Below are 27,482 nucleotides of genomic sequence, written 5' to 3'. Positions count from 1 at the left end.
TGGGTAGTCCAAGTATTTGTGGTGATTTTATTTAACATAAGGACGGTGGTCAGTTTTGTTAAACCAACATAAACAAAACTCACTTTCCTGTCTAGAAAGGGGGTGGAAAAACATTTTGCTATTGGAGAAATTAAGATGCAAACCTTGAGACGTGGCCTGATGCAGTGGGTACTTTGCATATGATTTAAGGTTTGTTACTCCTCTCCCCAGTGTCAGGTATGGTGTCCTACATACTGTTTTCATGCCTTTGTCAGTGTTGAAACTTGGTAAATTGACAAAGGGAAAAGGGTTTCTCTTTAACTCTGCTGCAGTTTGTTAGCAATGCTACCAGCTGCTCTGCACGTAGAACCATGAGATCATGTGAGGCCACTTTTATTTCCACTTTCTCACAGATAATGATGGGTCAAACTCAATACAAAGTAAAACTGTGCTTTTAAAAAAGAATGCACAGGATTTATCAACAAATCAGGGTGATTAACTTATTTATATTATCTATGTCACTTTAAAGACTTAAAAGCATTTCGAGGGTATATATTTAGATGTGTCAGGGACATGAATATTTCAGAAGTCAAGTCTGTATAAATACCAAAATAAAAACAAACAGACCTGAAACCACTATTTAAGCAATACTATTACTGGGCCAGATTCTTCCAACCATATTTACTGCAAACAGTATTTCCCTCTGAGTATCAGCCCGACACCATCTACATTCAGTGGGACTTTATCTAAGGTGAATCAGTCAGATCTCTCTTGCAACAGCAGGATCAGCATCTGGCTGTCAAGGGCAATGCTGTGCATTGCTGTGCACAGTAGAAGGTAAGTATGGGGAAGTAAATATTCTACTGTCAAATATTTTACAGAAGGCTGGGGAAATATTGCTGTCAGTGCTCACTGTGTGCAGCACACACCTTATACTCACCCCAAAAATGTCATTGCTTCTTTACTAGAACACCACACAGCATGAACGATGGTAACAGGAGATCAGTTACAGTACAAGTGAAATATCACAGGTAAGTACACTGTGGTACACTGGACTTTTAAATGCTCACTGGGATCCTTTTCCATCAAGGAAAGAAGCTGACAGTCCCTGATTAGGCATTCTGGGCACTTCAAGGAGAAGGCTGTTCTTGTGGTTAAATGACAGGGGCACCAAAATCCCCAAGCACATGTGCAGCTTCCCTGGCTTCAACTCTGCACCTCCAGGGAGCGCAAACCAAACTGGATGTGAGACCAGACCAAAAAAATAGGTGTTCTTGGCTTGAGAGAGCACCTTGTACCTATTCAGAAAGAGTGTTTGGAAGGTTTTTCACAAATGTAGGCAAGCACCTCACTCAGACTGTGGGCATTTGTAGTATTCTTTTAAGCACATATCTTCAGATCATGCTCCTCTCACTGGGAATAATTACTAAACCCCCGTGGACGTCTACAGAGACTCAAACAAAAACACTGTTGCCCAAAAACTGGGCAACATCAAAACAGCTGCCTTAGGGGTCAAAATAGTTCTTGGTTGCTCAGTTTTAAAAAATTTCTCTAGCAAAGACAATTTTTCAAAAGAAAAACCTAGCTCTTCTCTGTAGAAAGGAAATACTTAATTCTTCAGCTGTTATTCTAAATCTCTGCATGCCACTGTTTAGTTGATACTCTTGGAGAAGACATTTTCTTTGGAATTATTGGTGTGATATAAACTTGCATGAGTTCAAATTCTAAATACATCATTGAAATAAGCATGAAATTGTAAACATGTATTTCATTCATTTAATTTTTACAAAACTGAATTTCTTCCCCATCTAACCATCTATATATGGGTGGTTATAAGCCACTCACTATACAGACTTCCACAAACTTAGTGAAAATAGGTTAATGTGTCCATAAACTTCCAGTTTTTACATTTCTTCTCAGATAAAAGGTTTTCTTTTTTGATCTTTGTATCTCTCCTTCAGATGTTTCCTGTCTTTTTCCTTATGCAATCAATGTAACTTCTACACCAAACCATTGGCAAAACTAAACTCAAGGAGCATATAAACCTTTTTTGGTTTAAGATGCTAACCAGAAGAATCATGATTTTCAATTGGAGGAGATGGCTTATTGTCTTAAGAAATTATGATCCACTGCAGAAAATTCACTGATTCAAGAATTCCTGAAGTCTGTGGAAGATCTATTGATTTAGGCGGACTTTGGAGCAGATTCTACACTTGAAAATAGGACTACTGTGTATTACATATGGAGTAATGGACCAGATATATCTCAATAAATATAAACTCTGAGGGGTGATTTTTTAGTGACTTTCCTCTGTAAGCACCCTAGTTTTACCCTTTGGTGCAATATCTTCCTGATTTATACAAGGATTTATTTATTATAACAGGTTTATAACCTTATTTGACAGAAAAAAGTCAATAAGGCTGTCATAAAATAGAGCAATGAATGGGGCACGATGCAGACAATAACAAGTTAAGTGCTGTAGAGAGCCTCTATATGAAAATATTGTCCATTCCAGGCATGCTAGTGAATGCCCAACATATCCATTTTCCTGTTCCTTTTAAGGTTTTTTTTTTTAATTCTACTTGTAAGAGCTCCATGATGCTCAGTGCTGATCCATCTTTTAAGAATACAGAATTACACCCACTTCCTTTTGTGCAGGAATTACAATAAACTTCCTCTAGTTCAGTAGTATCTTTGCCTCCAGTTTCTGTTAGGAAAGGGAGTTGGTGTTATTACAGTGAAAGAACATAGCTCAGCTGCCTTAGACACGATCTAATAGCTAATAATTAACCACCAAAGCCAAGCAAATCTTATATCAGTATCCCCTACCTTATTCGTTTGGATTTTGTGGTTTATCACAACCCCCATGTCACTGAAATATGAAGCTCAAATTCCTGTATATTCACATCTGCCTGATCCAGACAAGTAGTTTTACAGACAATATTTTAAAGGCTCTATCATATATTACTTTGTTAGAAGACAGGTCTCCATCCTCCTCATACAGTTCCACTGCTATTTAATGTGCACAACTTCTGACTTTAGAAGATTATAAGTGAAAAACCTCACTTCATTATCCAAACAATATTCCAGCTCCCATTCTTTCAACATGAATCCAAGCAATTAGCATTGTTAGACTAAGAATCTGGGGTCTGGTGATAAAATTTCTCCTGGTCCCTAACTAGTAACAATTATAGTTAATCCTGGTATGGAAAGATTGGAATAATTTTGTGTCTCTTCTTCCTCCTTCTTCAGATCACAGAATGCAAATAAGATCCAGAAATAACTGTTCTATTCCATAGCAGCTGGCAAAGTCAGGTGTTAAGATTGGCTTCTACCATATGATCACAGTGACTACTAAACAGTATAAATTTTTTTGAAGTAACAGCTTGCCAGTTCTATAGCAACTTGGACTATAGTTCCTGTTTTCATAAACTTCCAACCTTTATAAGTTAAGCCCATTTTTATTGTCAATACTCTTCAAGTTTAACGTGATGCCAATTCAAAATTTTTCCCTTAATTCTTACATTCCCAGAAATTACTAGGAGATGAAAAAAGAGAAGCATTTTTAGACCTACTTTTTCTTCAGTTTGCCAACTCTTATAAGCGCGTTTCAGCTTTTTGTTTTCTTGAGTATGTTTGCCACTTTAAAAGTATGAGGATATAGAAGAATCAATAAAAGAAAGTTAACACAGGTTTAAAACAGTTCCAGCCTGCCAAGGCCATGCTTAGATTGAGAGAGTCAACAAAAGCACAGATGGAGCAGACTTGGACACCTGCAAACTCTTACTGTTGGCTATGGGCCTTCATTCAGCACACAAAATCAGTGTTTTTTGTAATGTGAGGCATCTGATAGACTACCTGAAGTCACTGGAGCTGCAGCTGATTGTCACCACCACCACCATCCCCACCCAATGAAACTTTTATGCTTAACTTCAAGCACAACAATCACAAGTGTGCTTATGGCTAACATTTTCACGAGCACCTGAAGTCCTGCTTCTGCACACTCTGCTTTTGCATCCTGGCTAACAGGGTGACCTGCAGTCTCACCCTCAGCTTCAGGGCACTAACAACCCTACCAGCCTTGCCTGGCACCTGACCCACACTCCCTCCCTATGGCTCTGGGGTCTCCAGCTCTGTCCTTCACCTTTAGTCTCTGTCTCTTCAGCTACACTGTAGAGTATCTGTCTCCAGCCCTTGCCCTGAGTCATAGATTGACACTGGATCCACCTTATACAGTTTGTTGCTTGGATGGCTCCCACCTTGCACCTTGCCTTACCTCATGTCTTTGGCAATCCCTCCTGGGTGGACTTTGGACCCACGTTGTAGCCTTGTCTCCACTCCTGTCTCTGGCCCCATACCCTCTTGATCCTGACTGGATTTTCTGGAGAGACACTGGACCTGGTTCATTATTTTGCCTTGTCTAGGACAGTCAAAGGACCCTGTTTCTGTACTCTCCTCAGAGTATGGAACTGGATCCTGCTTGGTGAGGGAGGGCACTGCCTGTGTGGGGTCACTTGTGGCTCCCCTTCCCTCAGGGAACAGGCAGACCCTCCAGCTCCCTGGCACTCGGTGATTCAGTCAGTAAAATCAACCACTTTCCTTAAATTCACTGCGCTTTGGATCAAGCCATGAAGAGTTTTGTTTAAGACAGTGGGAATATTTGCAGTCTACAAGATCAGCCTCTCAGTCTTTTCACAGAGATTCCCCATGAAGTGCAGGAGAACTTTGAGTGCTCCGCAGCAAAAATGTGAAAGCCCAGGCACGCCAGGTGCAGTGTAGGGATCCCTGTTCACGTGTGCTATTTCAAGTCCTCTAAAATATGAACATACCTTTCAAAGTGCAGAGAAGGCAAATGGGATAAATAAAAAAAAAATCTATTTTTAGCCAAAAAAGAAGGACTGATTTATGAAATGAACTTTGTACCATATCTACTTAAAAGGCATAAAGTAATTTTACAGAAGACCTCTGTCCCAGAAAATTCCATTCTCTGAGGAAAATCTCTGTCAGTGCAAAGTGGTGGAATCATTCTTCCAGCAAAAAGGCAGGGATGATACAAAAAAATGGAGGGAAGGAAGGGGACACAGTAGAATAATATGTTATACTGATTATCTACTCACACAGAGGCTACCCCAATAGAAGTTTATTAAATGTGACAGTTTTCTGGCTCATGAGCCATCTGGAATTGTCTGACCATGGCCAGACTATTAAATTATCTCAGCCTCCAAAACAGGGTGACCACATCAGAACTCCAATTAGGAGCAGTTCCTGGCCTGTGCCAACCCTTGAACCATGTCTGGGAAGTGCCTGGGAAAATGCTGTCAGTCCAGACAAAAACCTAACAAAATCTCTTTCAACAATAAATTGATACAGACAAGAAAGTTCAGCGCAGGAGAAAGGTCCCTGAAATGAATTAAGTTACCTGTAGAGCAGTAGCTCCAGCCTCTGAGGAATTCCTCTTACTCTGCAGTTCAATGGCTGAAACTGTGGAGCCATAATTTTGCTGACTCCACTCTATTATCTTTTGACGTCATGGAAAAACTGAGCCTGCAGAACCCTGTGGTATTAACTGACTGCCCACAACAGAGTGTTCTTCTTGACCTGTTCAGCAGCAAAGTCAAGGGATTTGGTCCATCATCCTGCACTCATTTCCTGGCTGGCCATCTGCCTGTCTGATCAGAACCCAGGCCTCACTGGGAACCACATCTCAGGCTCAACCAGAACACAGGCTGTTTGTCCTCCACAAAGGCAAACATACCAGCTGGTTTGGAACATCTGATAGTGGTGAAGGCTACAATTACAAAGGTGTGGATCAAGACATTTTAAGGACCAGTGACCCCTTTAATGGCTTCTCCAAAGTAAATGGAATGACACTCCCAAAAAGGCAGAATCAAGCCTCCAGAAATTCTGGCTTTGCACAAATATAACTGGATGTATCAGCTCCTCATGCCTGTGGGCTTCCTGTGAAAACTCTGAGGATTAAATAGTTACCTTCTTTAAATTTTGCTTTATGGTTGTACTGTCTCTCTCCACCACCTTCATCATTTCTTGGCTTGCCAGGTACAAGATGTTGGCTGTAGAAAAAGAAACATGCAATAGTGTAAGCACACAGCAAATCTTTCAGGAAAAACAAGATGGGCCCAACCCTGAAAAAAGGCAGAGCAACCAGAGCAGTCACTGTCTCTACAATCCCATGGAAAAGAATCCAGAATTATTTCACCTAACCAAGTGAGTAAAAAGCCATATAGACTAAATTAAGTCACCTCTTATTAATTAATTCCATAATTAATGGAAAGGGACATCTTTGGAATATAACTCTACCCTTACAGACTTCTGAATCAGCCAATGGTGATGACTCTCTCTCTCTCCCAACCAGAGAAGGATCTCTGATGACGAGCTTTCCCTACATGCTTCTAGAAAGGTAAAGGTATGATAAATCATCCATGAAGTGTTTACAGAAGTGGGCTTTTAAATACAAAGCATACAATAAACGGCATTACTAATCAATAGATGATTAAATTATTGACATCCCAACATGCAAGTCATTCAAATATTCAACATATCATATAACAAAAAAAATGGCAACTACAAATATCATTGAAAACTGCAGTCCTGCATAATATTGAGGGTACCTACCAAGCTAAGACTGGACACCAAATGTCTAAGTCTTACCTTTCTGGAATGTAAAGTATTAAAAATGGCTCAGTGCAATTTATTGTGAGTTGGTCTGCAAGATACTGTCTCAGAGACATAAATAATTAAGTCTAACATTTGGACACCTAATTCATTTTATAAGGTGTTGAGTTCTGGCATGTCTCATGTATATTAGACAGCAATAGGAACTTAGCACCTCTGAAAAGTGGGTCGGTTTGTCTGGATGCCTGAATATTCAGAAATTTAAACATTTTGACACAGAAGGATCACATTGTGTCCACCTTGCCTGGCTTCTGTTACAACAGAACCTGCAGAAGCTGAATGTACACTGCAGGACCTGGCTTTGAACAAGTACTGTTAGATTACGAGTTCTGCTGTAGAACAAACCTCATGTATTCAACTGCAGAACCCAGAGCTGCTACATGACCATCAATGTTGCACCTCCAAGGGGTGTTTTAATAAGGGCTGTCCATTTCTGACATCAGTGCTGTACTGAAGAAATGTGAAGCTAGACAAAGAATTAGCACTTCTTTTACCCTTTTTGTCTGCTCAGTGAGTTTACTGGGCTAATAAGATAGCCAAGCCTCTCCTAACCTCACAATATGAAGCCTCTATGCTTGTGGATCACAGAGACATAACCTGTATGTGAAATAAAAATGAATTACAATAATCTTCTTTCTCAGCAGTTTGCAAAACCAATGGAAGACCCTGAGTGGCTAAATTACCTTAAAGCATTTCAATTTTCAGGTCCTAGAATGACTGAAAGTATTTTAAAACACTAAATCCTCTCTTGAAATACAGGAGAAAATGGAAAGACTGACTGTTTTTAAAGTCTGAAGCAACGGAGTTTTGTGCACAACTAATTAATGACAGTGTTGGATCCGATGCTGCTTTGAGACAGGAGTAATACGTTCGCACACTGTGAGATAGGGGAGGAAATGGTAATCACACAGGTCTTTGGTCACGACCAAAACATGGAGTTGGCTGAATTCCAGCACTACTCTAAGGAAGCAGAATGCCACTGGAGAGATGAGTGATGGCGCTGGAGATCGAATGTTAAAAGACAAAGCCAGTGCTCTCCAGTAAAAAAAAATTATTCCTAGAAAGTAGTATCTACTTCTGAGCCAGTCAAAGAAGATGTAATTCAGTTCTATACCTGCAGAGCTCTGGCTTCTTCAATTAAACATTGAACAGAGCTAATTCAAGTTCTTCCTTTCCTAGGCAAGATGAAAGGGATGCAGATGTGACATCACACAGACAATCCAGAAAATTTACTGGTCCTATCCTACTCTGCTGGGCAAAGGAGTCTCCGTATAGTTTTGTGTCTAGCAACCTGATCATCTAATCCCTTGGTGGAGCTGGCATCTTTTTTTTTCAGTAAACAATAAGAAATGAAGTGGAATCCACACACTTCGTAAACTTAGATTAGTCACAGAGATCCTAATAGTAAACCAGTAAGACAGCAAAGGCAATAAGGGCAGTACTTTGAAGGCTTGGGTACTGTGCAAGAAAGGGAACCAGGAAGGCAGGATTAAGCTAAACCGGATGAATGGGAAGGTTCAAGAGTCTATTTCAACCGAAAAAAAAAATCCTTCAAATTTTGGAAACATGATCCTAGGGAAACCAATAAACAGGAACTTAAACTTCAGCAGGCGTTAAGTAAGAGGAAATTGCAAAGAGCAAAAGTAGGTTTCCAAGAACAAACATTAAAAGATTTAAAAATAAACAATAAAATATTCCTTAGGTATATCAGAAACAAGAGCTCTACAAAAGAATTTGTACAGCTAAAGAAGCAGCTAAAGAAGATAATTACGTTGTTTAGAAGGTAAATTACTTTCCTCTATGGCATCCAACTTTCTTGTTCAATACATTCAGGAGATTTCTGTTCTCTATAGTCTTTTTCTGGCAATAACAATTTCTATTTGAGTAGTGAGGTATCAAGAAGCAGCAACAGTGGAGAATATAGAACATATCACGGTATATTTAGGAGTATTAAGAACCTTAAATAGAGAATTACTGAGTTGGTAACTATCTTGCTATGCAAGAATCACCCTGTCCTGTGGCTTGGGGAGTAGAAAATACTGTCCTGTCTAATTGCTACTGATTTTATACAGGAAAATAACATTTTAATGATCTATAAGTTCTTCAGTAAGCACAACCAGATGACAAAAATTACAGATCATCTAAAAGCTCTCTCTTACACATCACACAACAAACTTTGGCTGGAACTAAACAGCTGTAAAATGAAAGGTTGCAATGTGTTAAGAAGGAGTCTGGAAGCAAAGAAAAAAGTTTAGGATTAGATTAGATAATCTGGGTTTTATAACAGCAAAGAATAAGGTCTAGATTCATCACACTTTTACACACACCCTCAACCTATAATAATAAAAGTTAAATAAATAATAATAAAATAATAACATTTAAATTTTTATTTTAAAATATCTAATAATTATTGAACACACCTGGCAAATTGATCATTTTCAGGATGGATTAAATCACCTCTCAAGAAAATTCTTTTTAGTGATAAGACCTTTAGACTTAAACTTAAGTGCCTAAAAATGCAGGTGGAATAAATCCTGGCTTAAAATTCTAGTCCAGCTTCATAATTAAATAATTGGTAACCTTTTTCTTAATGATCTTGTCAATGGATAAGTGGTTTATTGACAGCATTTGCACAGGACACAATACTAGTCAGTTTGTGAGGAACCAGCAGGGAGAATGTGAGAGACCCGAAGAGGAGAGAGAAAAAAAATCAATGCACTAGTAAAAGAAATTTAAATTATAGAAAAGGTAAGCAAGATACAGGTAGAAAAAAAAAATCAGAGTATTTTTTTCCATTACAAGCTTAATGTAAAGAATGGAATCAGAAATCAGAGACCCTTAAGATTACTGCTGTTCACTGTCCACATTAACTCAATATTTGAATCAAAGCATTTATTATATTCATATATAGTAGAAGGAGAATTCTGCAGTACCAGTATAGAAATCACACAACATGCCCACACCTGAAGAGCTGTATATGCTGTGTGCTGAGAGTCACAACCTCTGTAGGACACTGCAAAACCGAGAATGGTGGTGAAAACAATCAAAGAAGTACAATTAAAGATGTGTTGTTGTCATCATGTTGTGATACTTCAGGATGCCCTGGTTTTCCCTCTCTTACAGCACAATATATTTAAATACAAAACAATAAAAGGAAGTACTTTTTAATGTCATATGCAATTAACTATGAACCTTGCTGCCACAGGAAACTGATGCACATATGTATTTGACGCATTCACATTAAGCGTGTTGCCCTGAGCTCCTCTAATTGCAAATGCAGTTAATAAAATTAATGTTAGGACCTCTTCATATGTATGAAAATCATGTCTCACTTTACAGCATGACAGGTTAACCCATATCAACTTGTGAGCCATGATATGCCCAGGATTTTTTCCTGCAGAACTATTGCTTAACCAGTAATTTACCATTCTTGTACGTAATTTATGTACAGAACAACTTGTCTCTTTAAGGAATGACAGCATTCTCCTCTCCTTGCCCTCCAAACACTTCTCTTAACTTGTGAAGGTCACTTTGATCCCGTTCCTCTCCAGCATAGATGCAGCACCTTCTAGCACAGTGCCATCTGTAACCTCCGCAAACATCCACCAGTCACATCCCTAACACAACTACTGAATACTAAAGGACTGAAGATAAAACTGTTACAAAACTCTTCTAGCTACATCTTTCAAGTTTCAAAAATCCTCCTGAATCCCATTTTCCACAGTCACACATCTGTCTAGTAGTTGTTGCAGGTATGTCATATTTCCCAAACTTTGTTATAAGAACATAATAGGGAGACACTGTAAAAATCTTTATTAAGGTCAAAATAGCCTAAATCCACTGCTTCCCTCTAATCCACATTATACTGTAAGAAGTTTAATGTCTATGGAAAGCTATATTGAAAGAGATACCATTATAAAGCAGGAACAGTAACCTTCTCTCTTGCTGCTGTGGAATGTCAATCTGGGCTTCTTCAGGAAAGCTATTTTTCTCAAAAGCTAAGTCACAAGTTCAGGGAGAAATCTCTCTGCTATTTCCTAATGCTATACTCTGCTAACCTTGGCATTTTTTGAATATTTAGTTCTTTCCTTTTCAAAAAAACTTGTTCTGTTTCCCTATTTCATGAATACCAAGCTGCTTTTTCTAAGGAAAAAACTCAGAAGAATTTACTTACTTTTTCTGTGTGCAATTAGAAAGTCATCTCAAAGGCTCTCAGGGATTGTTACTTTGAGCTTTTCAGCAGCTCTGAAAATCAGGCTGTGAACTGGGTACAACCAGAAGCTAAGACTTAGATAATGAATGACCTCTGAGATCTTTCCCTAGGCTTTAAAGAGGAAGATTGTCCTGTGAGATCACCTTCTCAGTGCTTGCTACCTGGTGTTACAATATCTGGAAAGATTTCCAACCCATGCCAATGCCTGGTTTAACTGAAAATCTCTAAAGATTCTGAGAATCATTATCAAGAGTCCTGGAAAAAATATTTATTAGGTGTTGTTGTCATGATTTCAAGTAGAATGTAAAATGCAACCCAGAGTCCACGTGCTGAACTTCCTGAGTAATGAAGTTGTCTCACCGAAACCTGCAGAACTAGTCACTGCACAAAATAAAGCACAGTCAGAAATCTGCAGGACTCTGGCTCAAAATGCAGACATTGGAAATGCAAACAATAGGTTGTATGGAAGCTGTATTAGAGTTGTGACCTCAGTGTCCATACTGACTTAGGGTGAGATGTAGCTTTAATCTCTATGGCATTCACCAGTGTATCTCACTACTCATTGAAGAGGGAAATATCTGGGGTTTAGTAAAGGCAAAAGGAGACTGAAATTAGTATTCTGAAAAATCATTACATGTGAAAGATAAGACTGTGGGATGAAGGGTCAGGAGGCCTGGAATTTTTCTGAACTATCACTGAAATCCTCTGAGACCCTGTGCAAAGTACAAAATCTCTGTCTCAGTTTCCTCATCTTAAAAACATGCTTCAGGCTGCTTTGTCAAAAAAGTGTGTTTTGTAGACTGTAAGTACCTGTAAGTACCTAAAATCAAGACATGCCTCTGTGAGAATACTGTGCTTGTTGAATTTAAAATTTTTCTCTGAACTGGCTTAGTGAAGCCAACACAAAAGGCTTGGAGGACACGATACTGCGCACACACCCCCTTATATGATGTGCTGCCTCTTTGCTTTCAGCAGGAATGCTTGAAGTGACAGTGTTAAATATTTGAAGAATCAGAACTGTCCTGTAGTTTGAAATAGGCATGTCTTCCATCAGTCCCTAAGTGGTAATTGGTTGAACTGAAAAGAGTTCCTCCTGCCATAGGTTGCATGAGTTTTATAAAAAGTTGTGCACTTGCTACAGCTTCCTACTGAAACCAAGTCAGTTCTACCTGTTTGCCAAAGGAGGGACTTAACCAGTGATAAATCATGACAACATTCAGTGTCTGAAGAACCCCATCACAGCACAGTTATAATGGGATGTGTGAATGAGATGAAAACCACATACTTAAGGTAACTTGGATGTTCAGACCCCAAAATGAGAACAGAGTTCTCATGGACATGAATGTGAGTGCTTCAGAACTCCAGTCAGAGACCCACAGTGGCTTGAAAGCACTTTACTTAGCAAGGACAGTTTGCAATATCAAGGCTGGAGCTGAATCCTAAATCCTGCCTCACAGAGATTTGAATTATGAAGCCATCTCTACCCACTGAAGGTACATAAAATGCAGTTATCTCCTGAAAAGACTGTGGAAGAAAGGAACAAAGTTTATTTTTTTTCATCCTTTGCTTGTAATGCAAAAGCCCAGTACATCTGTGCACTCAATTCCCATCTAGGAAACAGGCTCCTAAAGATTTGGTCTTTAACTAGCCTAGAATTTCTAGGAAAGGAACACACAGAGGCTCTTCAGCTTTCCCTGTAAACATATATTCACTTCTTCAGTTTGTTTATCTGGTTTAACAGTCTAAAGCCAATTTCAGTGGTCTTTGTTCTTAATTTTCATGGTGTAAATCCATTTCTCCAAATCTGTATTTATGGATATGATGGACTGATGCATTATGAGTCAGCCTGGGTCAGTGAGATAATCCAAAGTACAGAAAATGAAGCTTATAACTTGAATCTTTGCAGTGTCATGGCCTTTGTAACTATTCCTTCATGTGGGTTTTTCACACAGCAACTAGGGAAAGGAAAAGCATTTCTCAAAAAACAAGGGAACAAAACAAGTGGTTGCAAACCTACAGAAAATGGTCAATGTACCTGGTGACAGCTGTAGAGTCCTATTCCATCTCAAGTTTTGCTGATACCCTTTGTAATTCATAACCAGGTCACCAGAGTTTAATAACAAAAAAATCTATAGTTAATTATATAAGTATAATAAACAATTAGGCCTTAGAGCTTAAAAGTGAAATCAAAGTTTAAAAAGACAAATACTATGCTTTTTGTGCTTTTAACATATAAATACCTTCATAAAATATTGTAATTTTTATATGCAGATCTTTTACATACACAGATTACCTCCAGTATGGAAGCCCCTCATTTATTCCCAGGTCAGGCTTATGAAATTTACTGCCAACTTAGCTTCTCCCCATGATCCTGGCAATGACCTTTTTCCTGCCCTGGTAGGATCATTCCCTCTCCATGGATTAAAGGTGATTAAGGATCAGTGTCAGTTTAGTCTCATATATTTGCTAAGCAGAGACGACAAACTGTGCCAAAATGTGTTAGATTTATTTGTGGGGGTTTTGTGATAGAGGAACCCCGATTGGGCTCAAATCAAGGATCCAGAAAAGAAAAGACTGCTTTATATCATTGGTAGCTCTTTAACCCAAAGTGTCACAGTAAGGACTTAATATCCTTCAGCTAAATTATTAGTTTTCACAAACAATAATGACTGAAATCAATCAAGCTTTTCAGTGCTTAGGGTTATTTAACCACCAATTCAAGCAGCCACTTGTTACATGAATACCTGTATCTATTGAGTTGAACTTCAAACACAGTGATACAGCCACAATGCAGCCAAGCAAATAATGTGTGAAATAGAAAATTTCCTGATTTTGAAGAAATACATGTCTAGCATTGTTATTATTATTTTTCTAAAGATGACAGAACTATATTCTAAACCAAAATGTTGTCATTTTATTCTATGGATATCAACAGATCTATGCTGGAACTTGGAAAGCTCAGCAGATTTCAGGGAAGAAACATATTTCTAACTCAGGACAGATAAACTTTATATTTGATTCTTGAAACAATACAGAGATTTCCTGTACTTGGACTTAAATATGTGTTTTTCCTGAATTCTTTAAATTTCTTGCTTGATTATTGAATATCCAAAGATGATTTGCTTGCTTATTTTCAAGAAAAAGATTAGATTAGGGCTAGATTAATTGTAAACTCACACTAAAAACTGAGGGATCATATTATGTTGTCTGTGGAAAGTCAAGATGAGTTGGAATTTTGTCTGTATGTAATGAAATCTTGAAAAAAATTACTTACATATGATGCACATACCTGTAAAATATAAAGGAAAGTTATATAGTTCTGACTTAACCCTGATAAACTTTGAGAGATATACATGCCCTTGATCAATGTGAAAATCAGTTCTGTATTGTGGTGCCATGACTGAAGCTCATTCTATGTGGGTTTGCTCTGTAGTCTATATCTTAATTACATAAAAATGATACTATGTTCTTTGCTGGCCTAAGGAGATGAAGTTACTGTGACGGAAAGAATAGACAGAAAGAGATGCCATACTAATGAAACAAGAGACAATAACAAAGGAAAAAAAACCTTTTCAACTTCATTGGCTAATGAATTTCAGGAAATCATCGGAATAGTTCCTCTTCCAACAAAAATGAGTGGTTGTGAAGATAGCCACAATCTAGACACTTTAATGGATGCACACGCACATTCTTTAATAGCTTGTTCACCAGACTAAAATAAACATAAGGCTACAAAGGGTTACCCGAACTCACTTCATTTCCCCACTGCTGCTGGCTTCAGATTATGTTGACTCTGTCAACAAGATTGTGGCTGTAGGTGTAAATTTATTGAGTCCCACGCATCAAAATATTGTTCTGTCTTGTAAGTTAGTAGGAGCTATGCTCTGGAATGCGTACAGGGAGAAACACAAAGCCAAATTTTTACTTCAAGGTCCAGATAATACAGCCTTGGAAGAACATACTATAAGAGTTACTAGAGTGAACAAATTCAGAGGAAAAGAAGACGACCACGGCCCTGACTTCATCATGCTTCCCCAATGCAAGGCTGTTGCTGCTACTCATACCAACCAACCCCTCGGGCAGATGAATAGAGGGTGGAGAGACTTCTTAGCTGTTTGACAAAGGTCACACATACTAAGGTATTGTCCTTTTTTCCAAGAAATGAATAAACTTTCTTTAGCTAAAACTGGGGGGGGGGTTGTAAAAGAGCAATGATCCTGTGGTGACTGTGGTGCAGGCTGTGGGTATTCTCTGTACTTCTCTAGGGTATTCTGAGACCCTGCAGCAGGGCAAGTTTTATCACTCCTTCTGGTCACCCTCACCCATCTGCTTCTTCTGGCTGCCTTGATTTTCTTCCCCATCTGTAGAGAACCTCTGCTTTAGATACCTTTTTTTAATTCTTATGTGTTCCATCAGCTTTATTTTTACAGGTTTAATGTCACTTAGTTAATTCATATATTTTTCAAACAACATTTTCCATCTGGTCTCTGTCCTCCCTTGTGTTTGAGGCTTTTAATAAAACACAGCTCACTATGATTAAAAAACAAAAATCTGAAATGCAACCAGGCCCGGAAGAGATCCCTTTAGTATTTAAAATCTTTTGCAAATAATTTGTAATACAAAGGAATATTAAGAGGTAGAACTAATCGCAACTTGTAAAAGGAATTTCATTTTACACCACATAGGATACAGCCCATGATAGTAAGGGCCTCTCAGGGTCAAGAAATTAGCAAGTGCAGACAAAGACACTGGAAGTCAAGAAACATTTAAAATTCTTTTAACAAACTACAACAGCAATTTAGAGCTACATAGTACTGTAAAAACCTCAGGCCTTTAAACCTTTACCTCTAAGAACCATATCTTTTTATTAACTGGTAGACTTTTCTATTGCAGTGTTTTTGCCCATTTCTTGGAAGCATTTTGTTCTGACTGTTGTTGGAAATGAGAGATCGGACAAGATTGACTTTGGATCTCATTTCCAGATATTAGCCCCTGTGTAAGTCAACAGTATGATAATGATCACATTCATCCAATTTTGAAGTAATTTTTCAGCAATATTTGCCACCATCTCTAAGAAAATAACCTGCTTGATTAGGGCTGTATTATCAGGGTCACAAGTTCTACTAGACTCAGGTAAAAAAAGCCTGAAGAGTGGCTACAACTTGCTTATTTATTCCACATTTCTTACATAAAAGTCTGAGCAAAGGTCCTTATTAGTTCTCCTTCTCTGACGTTAGACACTTAGAGGTTTGCTTTCAAACCCAGGGCATAGTATAGTTCTTCCCAGCATGGACTGACGGTTTGGCAAATGATTGCCTTGATGGTTTGCTTGATGGTTTGGAAAATGATGGTGCCTTTCGTTGTATCATCATCAACTATTCATTGGCTGTGGAACAATCTACTCTTATTCCATAAATGCCACTCCGTAAAGCACACGTTTCCACACTGGTCTGCTTTTGACAGCCTTTCATCTCTTCACCTTTCCCAGACTATCTTACACTCTTTCCAACATTAAATGCACCATCTTTTGCTTTAACTTCAGTTTCTCAGCTTCTGCTTTGGCAATTGTGAAGTCAAATTTCCACAGTCTTGCTTCCTCGCAATTGCTCTCCAATAATCAAACTGTTGCTGCTTTTGCAGGTATAAATACAGGTTATGTCTGCACTATTGTAGGAAATGAAGCCAGGAACTCTTCTGTGGCCCCAAGGCCAACTGGAATACAATGGCTTGTTTTTACAAAATTAGATTTTTCCTCTACTCAAAGTAGAGTATGGGGAAGATGCATGGCAGTGCCAACTCCTGAACCATGCCTGAATACTAGGAGAATGCTAATTGGAGAAGGCTAAAACCATACCAGAAAATTCATTAATGATTAAACAGTATGGATATCATACTTCAGTGCTACCACAAGTTCTGTACTCATTCAGCTGATTTCTTGAGGTAACCTATCTATCTTTGGAGGTCCTACTATAACATTTCTATATCCTGCATTCAACTTGCAGAATGCAGGTTCATTCAGACATTCAGTCAGACCACATTTTCTGAACTTTCAGATTTGCTTTTAACTAATGTCTGACATTTTTTGCCTGTATTTTGGATTCCTCAATCATTCTGTGTTGCTCCTGTTTATCTGTTTTGTTTGGTTCTTCTACAGTAAAGTGTCCCTCATTAGAGTTCTGAAATTCAGGGTGCTACTCTTGTATCTTTAATTAGTGTGTATGAAATTACAGGGCTGGAAGGGATCTCCACTGGTCTTTTTGTCTTAAGGAGAATCAATGATACCATGTTATTTTCAGCATATACTTATGCATCCTGTCATTGGGAAGCACAGATGGTGAAAGGTTCGTTTTCTTCATAGGGAATGCCATCTAGAGTTCCACTTGCAACATTAACTAAAATCTAACCTGAATCATTTTTGTTGCAATGTACTCCATTACACATTACCTTGTCTACCATGGACACATGGATTAAATTATTGTCCTTTACTTGAAAACTCTTACCATGTTCTCCAGTTGTCCCTTGTTCAGTCTAAACAACTCTATTTTGTTTATTTTTTTGCCTTGAAATTCATAATTTCTTCATTTCTGCCATGGGATTCACCTGATTAAATGTGGATATCTAAAGCTTAATTCTTCTTCCTTTACAGTCAGTAGGAAGTACACAGTTCATCTCATCCTAAAGTATTGACCTAGACAGATCAGATAACTGTTACCTATATATTTCTCCACTGACTATGGCAGGATTTTAAGGGGATTAGTGAATGAATAGAGCTCTATGCTGTAAACACGTTAAGTATTTCTGTTCTAGCACAGGTGTTACCCTTTTGTGAAAATACACGGCCAATATGCCTTCCATCTTCAAATTCTTTGTATCAAACTGCCACATACTCTCTGCCAATTCTCTGCTTTATTCAATACATTCTGAGAATTAGCTGAACAGTCTGTATGTTGTTGGATTCCTTCCTCTACAAGCATCAAGTACACTACATACTGCACTTTGGACAGCTCAGAATTTTTGATGGACATAATATTCAACAGGTCTCCCTGCTCTTCTTTCCCAAGCTTGTTATGTCCCTTCATATTTATATACATATTCCAGTTTTTCTCAGTTCTTTCACCTGTGTCCGTTAAGACAATTACTTATAATTGTGATGATTTTTAAAGGTTTGTATCAGAACTTTATTTTCCATAGTTTTGAAATTTATATTATCTGCACATCACCTACCTCATCTACCATCTTCCTGCCAGTAGTCCTTGGTCTCTAATGAATTTCTTTCTCTACTGTAATTTTAGACCCTTCATGAGTGCAAATTTGGCCACAGTGATATAGAGGACTTTTTTATCTGTCCCCTTAAACTCATCATCAAGCCTTCTTTACTAATGTTTCAATGTTAATCACTTTTTCATGGTTAAGGAAGCCAAAGCTCCCATGACATTGGTCTTGATTGAAAGTGCTCCAACTTCTGTACACCTGTGCATACTTGCAAATATTCTTTTGAGGAACCTAAAACAGCCATGTCTTATGTCCTGTGAAAAACAAGCAGTCTCATTACCCTGTCATTAGTTTCTCACTCTCTCTGTTTCCATACATCTTTCTTTCCTATGTTGACACTGCAGCTTCCCAGGACAGTTCTGATGCTCTGCCTTACAAAACTATAATTTACTGTCAAATTTTTCACAGAACTCATCTGCTTTTTCACCATTTGCCATTTAATTGCTATTACTGCTATTACTTTAGACTCTTGCTTGTGTTGGCTAAGGACCACAGTAGAGACTGGGGACACATTTTGTCAGGTACCAGCGCTACTGCACACAGAAAAGCCTGAAGTGATCCTTTCTTCTGTCACACAAGGGTATCCCACAGAACCTCCACAAATTCTTAGTCTCCTTCTTCCAGAACACTTCACTTATGCCTCCCTTAGTAAATCCTGGCAGCAGGACAATTTCACAATAACCTGTTATTACAAAATGCTTGAGAAGTATTTTAAAATATGCAAAACATTGTCAACTCTAAATTCCCATTCCTGGCCTCCATAAAGGTAAACTGGACAATATACAATTTAAATTAATTATTTGCTGGTAATTGCAGCCAAAGGGAAGAGTCCTAACTGAGTGACAGATTGGATTTTTTTGCTTCTAAGAATGAGTTGTGCTGTGTGGGAGTGCTAAAGGTCCCGGTCAAGAGTTGGCTTCAGAGGCTATTCAGGTCATCAGAAAAAACATAATTTCTATTCCACTGATTTTACAGTTTATTTCTAAATCCATGACTGCTCAACATTGAGTTGCAGATATGAACACAGAGTTTTGCTTGTCCTTCTGAGGGACTACAATAGGATGATAATTTCCAAAGACTCTCCTATGAAGACAGGCTGAGAGTGTTGGGGCTGTTCAGCCTGGAGAAAAGAAGGCTCCAGGGAGACCTTATAGGACCTTCCAGTAGCTAAAGAGGCTACAAGATAGCTGGAGAGGGACATCTTACATGAGCATGTAGTGATAGGATAAGGGGGAATAGCTTTAAACTGAATGAGGGCAGGATTAGATTGTACATTAGGAAAAAATTCTTTACTGTGAGGGTGGTGAGACACTGGAACAGGTTGCCAAGAGAAGTGGTGGATGTCCCATCCCTGGAAGGGTTCAAGGCCAGGTTGGATAGGGCTTTGAGCACCCTGGTCTAGTGGAAGGTGTCCCTGCCCATGGCAGGGGGTTGGAATGAGATAATCTTTAAGGTCCTTTCCAACCCAAACCATTCTGTGACTCCATGATTTTCGTGTGCAGCAGAGCTCATCTGTACTTTGACATGCTCCAATACAACTCTCTCAAAATTCCTCTAAGCTCTAAAGCAAAGTTGCTTAAACTGTAAAGTGAAGAATAAATTCTTCATTTGAATTGAAATGCCCTACAAAAAGTAGATTGAATTTTTGAAAATAAGTTTCCATCAGGAAATGTACTACTATCTGGTCACTTTTTTCCTGGTAAGTTGTCCTGTCTTATTTTGAAGTTCTTCAGTGGAGTGTAACATTAGTCTTCTTTCCAGTTTATCCTTTGCTCTTGAGGAAGCAATCTCTGTCATTCCTCAGAAAGAGTCAGAAAACAGTGGCAAGAACTAATAATACCAAACAGCACTGTAATTTCCTATGGGGAAAACATATTTTCTACCGGTAATTATTGCCAACAGCAATCTTGGAAATATCGTATAACTTATTGTTTAAAACATCAAACAGAAGGAACTGCTTTGTATCAAGGATGACTAATGCAGGAACATGTGCACACACATTAGATAAAATGTTGATGTTTAGAGGTTTACAAGATGCAAACGTTGACTTTGGGGTCTGCTTAAGTTTATACTTGAATTTAGAATGAAAACATACCACTTAACGTATAACCATGATCAACAGGAATAGGCAGAAATAGCTGCAATTGTTACAGATGGAGTTCTCCAATCTGCTTGGTACTACAGTTGCTGGAAGATTAGAACTATAGAAGAAAATCAGTCAGCTGTGCTTGAGAAAACACAGTGGAGGCTAAAGGCAAAAACAAAAATTTATCCAACAATTACACCCAGGTGCTTTACAAACAATAGACGCTTTGTTGAGGAGTGCGAAAAACACTCATTTACTTTGTGTGATGAAGCATGTGCAGGTGAAGTGGGGTGTGTGATGGAAACTGAAATGTCTGTGGACTTAATCCTGACCTAAGTTACTTTGGAACAACTCCCATCATCTTCAAATGACAGAACTATCCCTTAGGTAGAAAAATTCATCTCCAGTTTAAGCTTTCCCAAACTGTGGCAGATGGTTGTGCTGATAGGATTTCTACCAGGGTAGGGACTTCAGGTCACGGAAAGTGTCTGCTTTCACACTGCAAGAGGGGCACAGAAGGGCCTGGTGTAGGTGGTGCTCAGTCCACAGGGAGTGGTCATGGTGGGCATTGTAACAATTTAGCATCTCCACACCGTGGTTCCTGCCTAAGCTCCACTGGGATTACTTTGCTCTACTAGACAAGGGTTTATGCAGGTGAGTAGCTACAGGTAGGTCAGTTTATGTGCTCTTCTGGAGTGGGACCTGACACTGACTCTGTCTTGAGAAAGCTTCAGGAAATTCAGCAACTTCACCCATCCTTTGAACAAGGTGAACTTCCTCTCAACTTTGATTGGTATGAAAGGTGAACTTTATATTTCATTAAACATAAACCACTGTTTTTAAAGCTCATTTTAAATACACCTAACCACTACGCTAATCAGCAAGCCATCTCCTGAGCCACTGGATTTGCTGTAGGCATTTTCTCCTTGTCAATACTGCCACATTAAAGAATTAGTGAGTGCTGATGGACATTCTTATGACAAGAAGCAGCAGCTACTGTAACAATTACACGCAAACCAGTGTCCCCTTCAGGCACATGGAATGGCAGGTGTTGCATTAGTTAGCAGGTTTGTAAATGTCATTTTCCAAAAAAACCCTTATCCAAGACACAAATGCCTAGAGTTTACCCATGGGTATGCTTTTGGCATATGTTTAAGTGCTTTGCTGGTATTGCTCGATGAAGGACTTCCATGAATCAAGCTAAATTCCCAAGCAGTAAACACAAGTCATGACAGAGCCAGGAGCTCTACTCCAGATATTTCTTGGGGGAATTTAGATAGATACCTCTGAGACAAAAGGCATGAGCCTACTGCAGGAGGGAGCCCTTCCCCTGAATTCAGGGGGCTTTGTCTTGGGCTCAGGGAAAATAAAGTGCCAATTTGCAGATGACTGTTTGGCACAGGCTAACACAAAGCAACTATAGCTGGTAGCATTTAACTGGCATATACTTATTTTTAACATCCTTTCTCTTTGTTGATGTTACCTCTTCCCTTTTCATGCCATTTGCAACACATCATTAGACTCACTGTGAATTTGTGGGAGTAAATCGTGTCCCTGGGGTGAAACCTCACCAGGGGTGAATAAACAATCTCCCCTTCCCCAACCAAATCCCAACTGCGCCTCACATTTCATGGAAATGATCAGCAGTTCTGCTATCAAAACATTCACGCCTTATGAGTAATATTTATGATGGGAGTTTTTTATGTTGGGTTTTCCCCCCAAGAAGAAAAAGAGGAATAATTAACAGAAATAAACCCAATGAGAAATTTCCACATTATTACTATTATTTTCATAAGGCTTTCACAGGAAAGTAAAAGTTTTTTCAAGTAATAAAAGTCCTCATTAAACATCTTTCTTTCTTTCTTTCTTTTGGAAATGGGGTAAATTATGAAGCAGATTGACTTTAAAAAATAAATAGGACTATAAATACATAAAAGTCATTGCCTTCCTCCAGTAATTTAATATGAGCATCCTACTCTAAAATAAGGAAAAGCTTAGTTCACTCACAGAGAGAATAAAGCAGATGTGAGGTTTTTCCGTCAGCTTAAGTGCTGTCTTGGTAAGGTGAGTTGTCCGACTACATTAAACAAACATTTTAGTCAGGCATCACACAGGAAAATAAACAGTAGCAGAGGAAACATGAAAATATTAAAGACTGTTATTCTTTGGCCCCTTTTCCTGTGAAGCAGGTGATAAAATATTACTGTGTTTCCACAGGTAAGGAAACACGCTCTTAAACACTTTGCAGAAATACATATTACGATCATCACTTAAAATGTCAGAAGTGGATAGGACTCAACTGTGACAGCACACAGGAGCCTGCCGAGAAATTCTGCAGGAGCAGAGGATTTAGCACGCCAGGCCAGGCTGCTGGGCTACCTAAAGCAGTCTCCTGGCAGCAGCAAATTCAGAGAGAGGCAAAAAACAACTTGCTGGAGACAGCTGTAGAGTTACCTGATTTCAGGACAGACTTCTCTTGAATCCTAATCAGGTAAATGATAATGAGAAGGAGGGACATTATCTACTGTATCATTTTGTCCTCTTTCTGTCTCACTAGGCATCAAAGAATGCACATAGGAAGAAGAGAGGCGACGTGCTGAGCTCCATCCTTTTAGCCCACCAGTGATATACTGCCCCACACTGCACAGATGTACCATTATTTAGTTTATATGGATGTAATTTACGTACCATGTCGGTAATTTCTGTATGCTATGAAATTTTGTCTAGCTATCCATCATGTCTGAAATTCTATACATATTTAAATACAAAAGTAGGAAAATATCCTTGCAATTATTTCTGCATTATAGTCAGAAGTTATCTAAAACTTACATTCATCAGAAGAAACAAAGAAAATAACTTTTTACTACAAGGGCTTTGATTTCAGTCAGCCTGGAAAACCAACTTCAAAACGTCCTGGTTTGGGTTCAAAGATCCGCACAGTTGCCCAGTGGTGAGGGGGTAGGGAAAGCTTTTATTCTCCTGCCCACTATGAAAAATGTAGGTGTGAGATTGCAAGGTGCTACCTGAAATCCGGTAGTATCAGTTTCTGTCTCTATTTCCAAATGCACTGCATGCACACCAGCCTGTCTAGCCAGTGTGGCTTGGGAAAGCTGCTCATGACTAGCATACATATATATATTTATCATCATCATGGCTGGGCTTCACGAACAAAGATTTGGGAAGGACTCTACCCACATTTGCTACAAGTGCGCTGGTGGCTGAAGAGGCCAATGCGAGATAGACAAGTCCGGTTGCAATATATATTTATAAGGTTAAACTAATGGCTAGGAAGGCTCAGTACATCAATTGCTGTCCTGGGATGTAGGTCTAGATACAGTTCTGCTGCTGATCAGCTATCTGATGCCGGGCAATAGCTCATGGCCTGTCTTGAACATTGGGTTTCTTTTTCAACATACTGGTACAGCATTTGAAATAATAAAACCTAGATGAGAATATAATGCACATCTCCCCCTTGGCCATGTAGGCCTCAGTGGATAGGTTTCATTCCACTCACCACGGAAGGCAGACCTCTTTTGATTTTGTTTTATAAAACATAATAAAAATCAAAAGAACTATGCCTTCTGTGCTGAATTTAGTCGTGCTCATCACAAATTCTGTCACTTTTAGGAGTTCAGTTTTAGTTTCAATGCAAGAAAGGAACACCCCTTTCATTTCAAAGCAAAGAAAGAAAAGTAAACTAAATTTTAGCTATGTAATTATACAGTTTTTAAAAATACTCTTTTGGGGGCAAAAACTTATTTCACCATTTCAAGTGAATTCATTTCTCAACAGCTTACCTAATACTTTAAACACCAGTTTTTAACTCTGAAAAATATAAGCAGGATAGGTGGAGGTGCTGTTGAGTTCCACAAGCACAACACCATGCACTGTCTTTCCCCAAGTATTTTAGTTAGATGAGTATTTCCACAGCATTTTAGACCCAAAAACAGAACTCTCAAAAAAATTCTCATCTTGCTTGTTAGGAAATGGAGGTGGAAATGTAAAATCCGTTTTCAAAGAAGGCAGGAAACAAACAACAGGACTCTCACTAGAAACTAGCAGCTGTAAATTGTAACACAGCCAAAGCATGAGATATCTAACTGCCCTGGCAGCAGCGGTAAAGGCTGCATGGACAATTCAGATCACGTTGTTTTCTGATATCTGAAGCAAAATGAACAGTTGGTAGGCACTGAGTGGGATTTATCTCCTCTACTTTTAGATTTCTAGTGAAGAGAGAGTCCCTTTGTGGTCAGTAAAGTGCTGCAGTCAATTACAAGGTGTCATTCACCTGTCCTGCTTTAGATGCCAACTATTTGGACAGCATAATGTCCATAGTGGTCAGAAGAAGATCACTCATAATGTTGAATTTAAAATCTCTCTGATAAATAAGAAAGAACTGAAATAGAAACATCAAGTCATGAAAACTCCCAAGACTGGGATAATTCAAACCCAGAATGCAATTTTCCAGTTGGCTCCCTGGAGATACAATTTTAAAATAACTTAGTCATTATAAAAACTTCCTATTCCATTTTCATAGCATCTGGAAGCTTATGTTTCACTGGTTTTTGATGTAAATTTATCTCCCAGATGCTATTTGATAGATCTGCAAAATTTATCCTATAAGAAAACTTTTACTCTATAGCACTTCAGGGATGTAATTTTGCCATCCTGTACATCCAACAGAGAGAAGTAGCCACTGCTGGGAGACAAGGCTCAATACCTCAGTTGGGATTTTCACTTCCTATACAGTCCTGTGGGCATAGAAGTGGAGTGCCTGAAACTGCCTTAGCCTTTTTTCCTCTGTAAAATGAGGGAAATGTAAACACTCCACATGAAATCTGAATGTCTTCACAATTGAGATAAAATTTGAATCCAAACTCTGGAGTTTAATCTTAGTTCTTTGCCTTACATCATCTCTTGAGTGTCTCAATTAAACTAGGAATCTGCTGTTTCCAGCCCTCACTTGTGTGACAGCCTAAACTCATCTGAAAGCCTCATTTCAGGTTTCTGAGTCCCCTCCTCCCCAACCTGCCCCAACAGCAGAAACCAGACCTCCCCTGCCCCAGCCCGCGGTCCTGCCCTGCTCCCCGACCAGGTTAAACAAACAGAGAGATTCCTCCAGGGAAGTCACAGGTTCAAGATCACAAAGGACCCACCTCGTTTGGGCCAGTTGGAGCTTTTTCTTGCTATTGTGCTTATCTGTATCTTCCCTGTCATCCAGACGTTAACCCCTGACCTGCGAGCCCGCTTCTCGAAAAAGCCGCGCGGTGTTTACCCATTATGTAATGTCTGTGCTTCTGTGGAAATTCTACAGAAACAAATGGAGGAAGTTTGCCAGTCAAACGGCTGGACAATAAATCCTGTCCCGTGTAGATAGAATGGTTTACTGTCACTGTAAGTCTGCTACTGGCATCTGTCACCAAAGAAATGTTTACAAATTTCAGGGCACCGGAGTGCCAAAGTATTCCAGCACAGCAGGACTGTACATGATTTGTAGAACCATCACCACTGTGCTAGATATGGGTAGCCTTGTTTTGCTAGCCTGAATAAACAGAGTGACAATGTTTCAGATAACTCAGGGTCACTCATGTTCAATTTTTCTGTCTATTCAAGTACCCAAGTGCTTGTTTATTCATTGTAATGCTTTTTCTGCCCTATCCAGGTAAGCAAAGCCCCTTAAGCCCCTTTAGCTTATTTCTTATAGGTCCTTTATTATTTATACACTATATCTTCCCATCCTTACCTACAATCCATTTTCTTTACAGTCCCTGATGTCTCTCCTCTTTCTGTACTGTTTCCCCTTTGGGACAAGACATTATATTATGTTCCCTGTCTGAAGTGTCATCGCAATTCCTCCTGCTGCTGTCTGCAGTGTCATCGCAATTCCTCCTGCTGTGTGACTGGGGCTTCTACGTGTCATCAACTATGAAGTTAGGACAACAGAAAGAGATTCCTGGATAAGAAGCAGGAGCAAACATAATTTGGAACAGTGGGACAGATAGGTAAAACAATTCTTCCTTCACAGACTCTTTCAACCAAGGGTCTGATCCTGCTGCCACTGAATGGAGCTTTTCACTCTCGGTGTCAACGGGAGAAGCACTTGGTCTTAGGGTTTCGCTCTAATTAAGTTTTCAAATCTCATTTCCTTTCGGAGCAGAGAAAACATTGTTGTGACTAAGCTTTGGATGTAGTAACAAATCCCTGGCAGGTTGGTTTGTTTTAACGGACGTACTAGTTTTAAGGAAACTTTTACCATCTTTTCTGCTCTTAATCACAGCTTTTATTACAATTACAGTAATGCAACAGAGGTACAGGCCAAAGGCAATATGTGTATTTTTAATGAGTTGACATGCAACCTTCCTGGAGAAGAGAAACAACTTCATTTGCTGAAAATTTCTGAACCATATCTAGCAATTTATTAAAGGACAAGGAAATGTTCAAAAAAGCATCCACCATAAATTCAGAGGCTTCAGCAACTCACAGATGAGCAGTCCCATAAGACAGACTCAGTTGTTGTGCTAGGTTTTAGCAAATTTTTGCTGAATGGTAACATTTTCTATTGTCCTCAAACAATAAAAGAGAAGGTTAACAGGCAATATCCGGAAAGCCCAAAGATTATTAATCCACACGTGGTCCTGAGTCACTGGGCTGTAAAACATTATCAGTTTCCAAAGATGAAATCAAAGCGGAATTCTGCTTGAGAGAGATGATATCACAAGCCCAAAGGAACAAGTTGCATTAATAAGGCCTATTTATGCAAGTTTTACAAGACATTGGCTCCCAGGGGTTTTCATTGTGGTGTAATTCATGCAGCCAACAAACTGACCATAGGGAGAGATCACATCCTAGGAGTGAAGGACCTTCAGCCTGGTTTCTTGCCTCAATTTACCTTACAGCTCAGACACAGGTCAGACACTTGTGCACACAGGAAATTACAACAGGCTGACAGGTACACATCAACTGGGCTCATTCACCCGGGGACTGAAGAGCTCAGGGAGTCAGGCTCTAACAGCAGCATACAAAATCTGTTCTGTTCAATTATTCCCGCCACTGGCTGTGGTCTGGGCCAAACAACACATACAAACAATGGCTGGCCATGCTTTTTTGGAGGTTAATGCAGGCCAAGGACCATTTCCAATACAACCCTGGCTGTGTATAACCTGCTTTTTAAAGGTAAAAGTTTATCTGTGAGGACCAGAGAAGGATTCCTGGCTTGTGGAAATGTGACCCCACAGTCCG

The 27,482-nt window shown here is 39.1% G+C and overlaps 1 protein-coding gene across 3 annotated transcripts in view; it reads right to left on the bottom strand.

Moving 5' to 3' along the window:
• Window positions 1–27,482, bottom strand: part of LDAH (lipid droplet associated hydrolase) — a 119,395-nt gene that overhangs the window by 10,051 nt on the left and 81,862 nt on the right. For all 3 annotated transcript variants that reach the window (XM_027690212.1, XM_027690211.1, XM_027690209.1), the window contains exon 6: window positions 5,968–6,050. In XM_027690212.1, the coding sequence (XP_027546013.1) occupies window positions 5,968–6,050 (83 nt within the window). The remainder of the gene's footprint in view (window positions 1–5,967; window positions 6,051–27,482) is intronic.

Source organism: Neopelma chrysocephalum, unplaced genomic scaffold, assembly GCF_003984885.1.
Source record: "Neopelma chrysocephalum unplaced genomic scaffold, ASM398488v2 Primary Assembly neopelma1_80b, whole genome shotgun sequence".
Lineage (NCBI taxonomy): Eukaryota > Metazoa > Chordata > Aves > Passeriformes > Pipridae > Neopelma > Neopelma chrysocephalum.
This window is presented reverse-complemented; position numbering and strand designations above follow the sequence as displayed.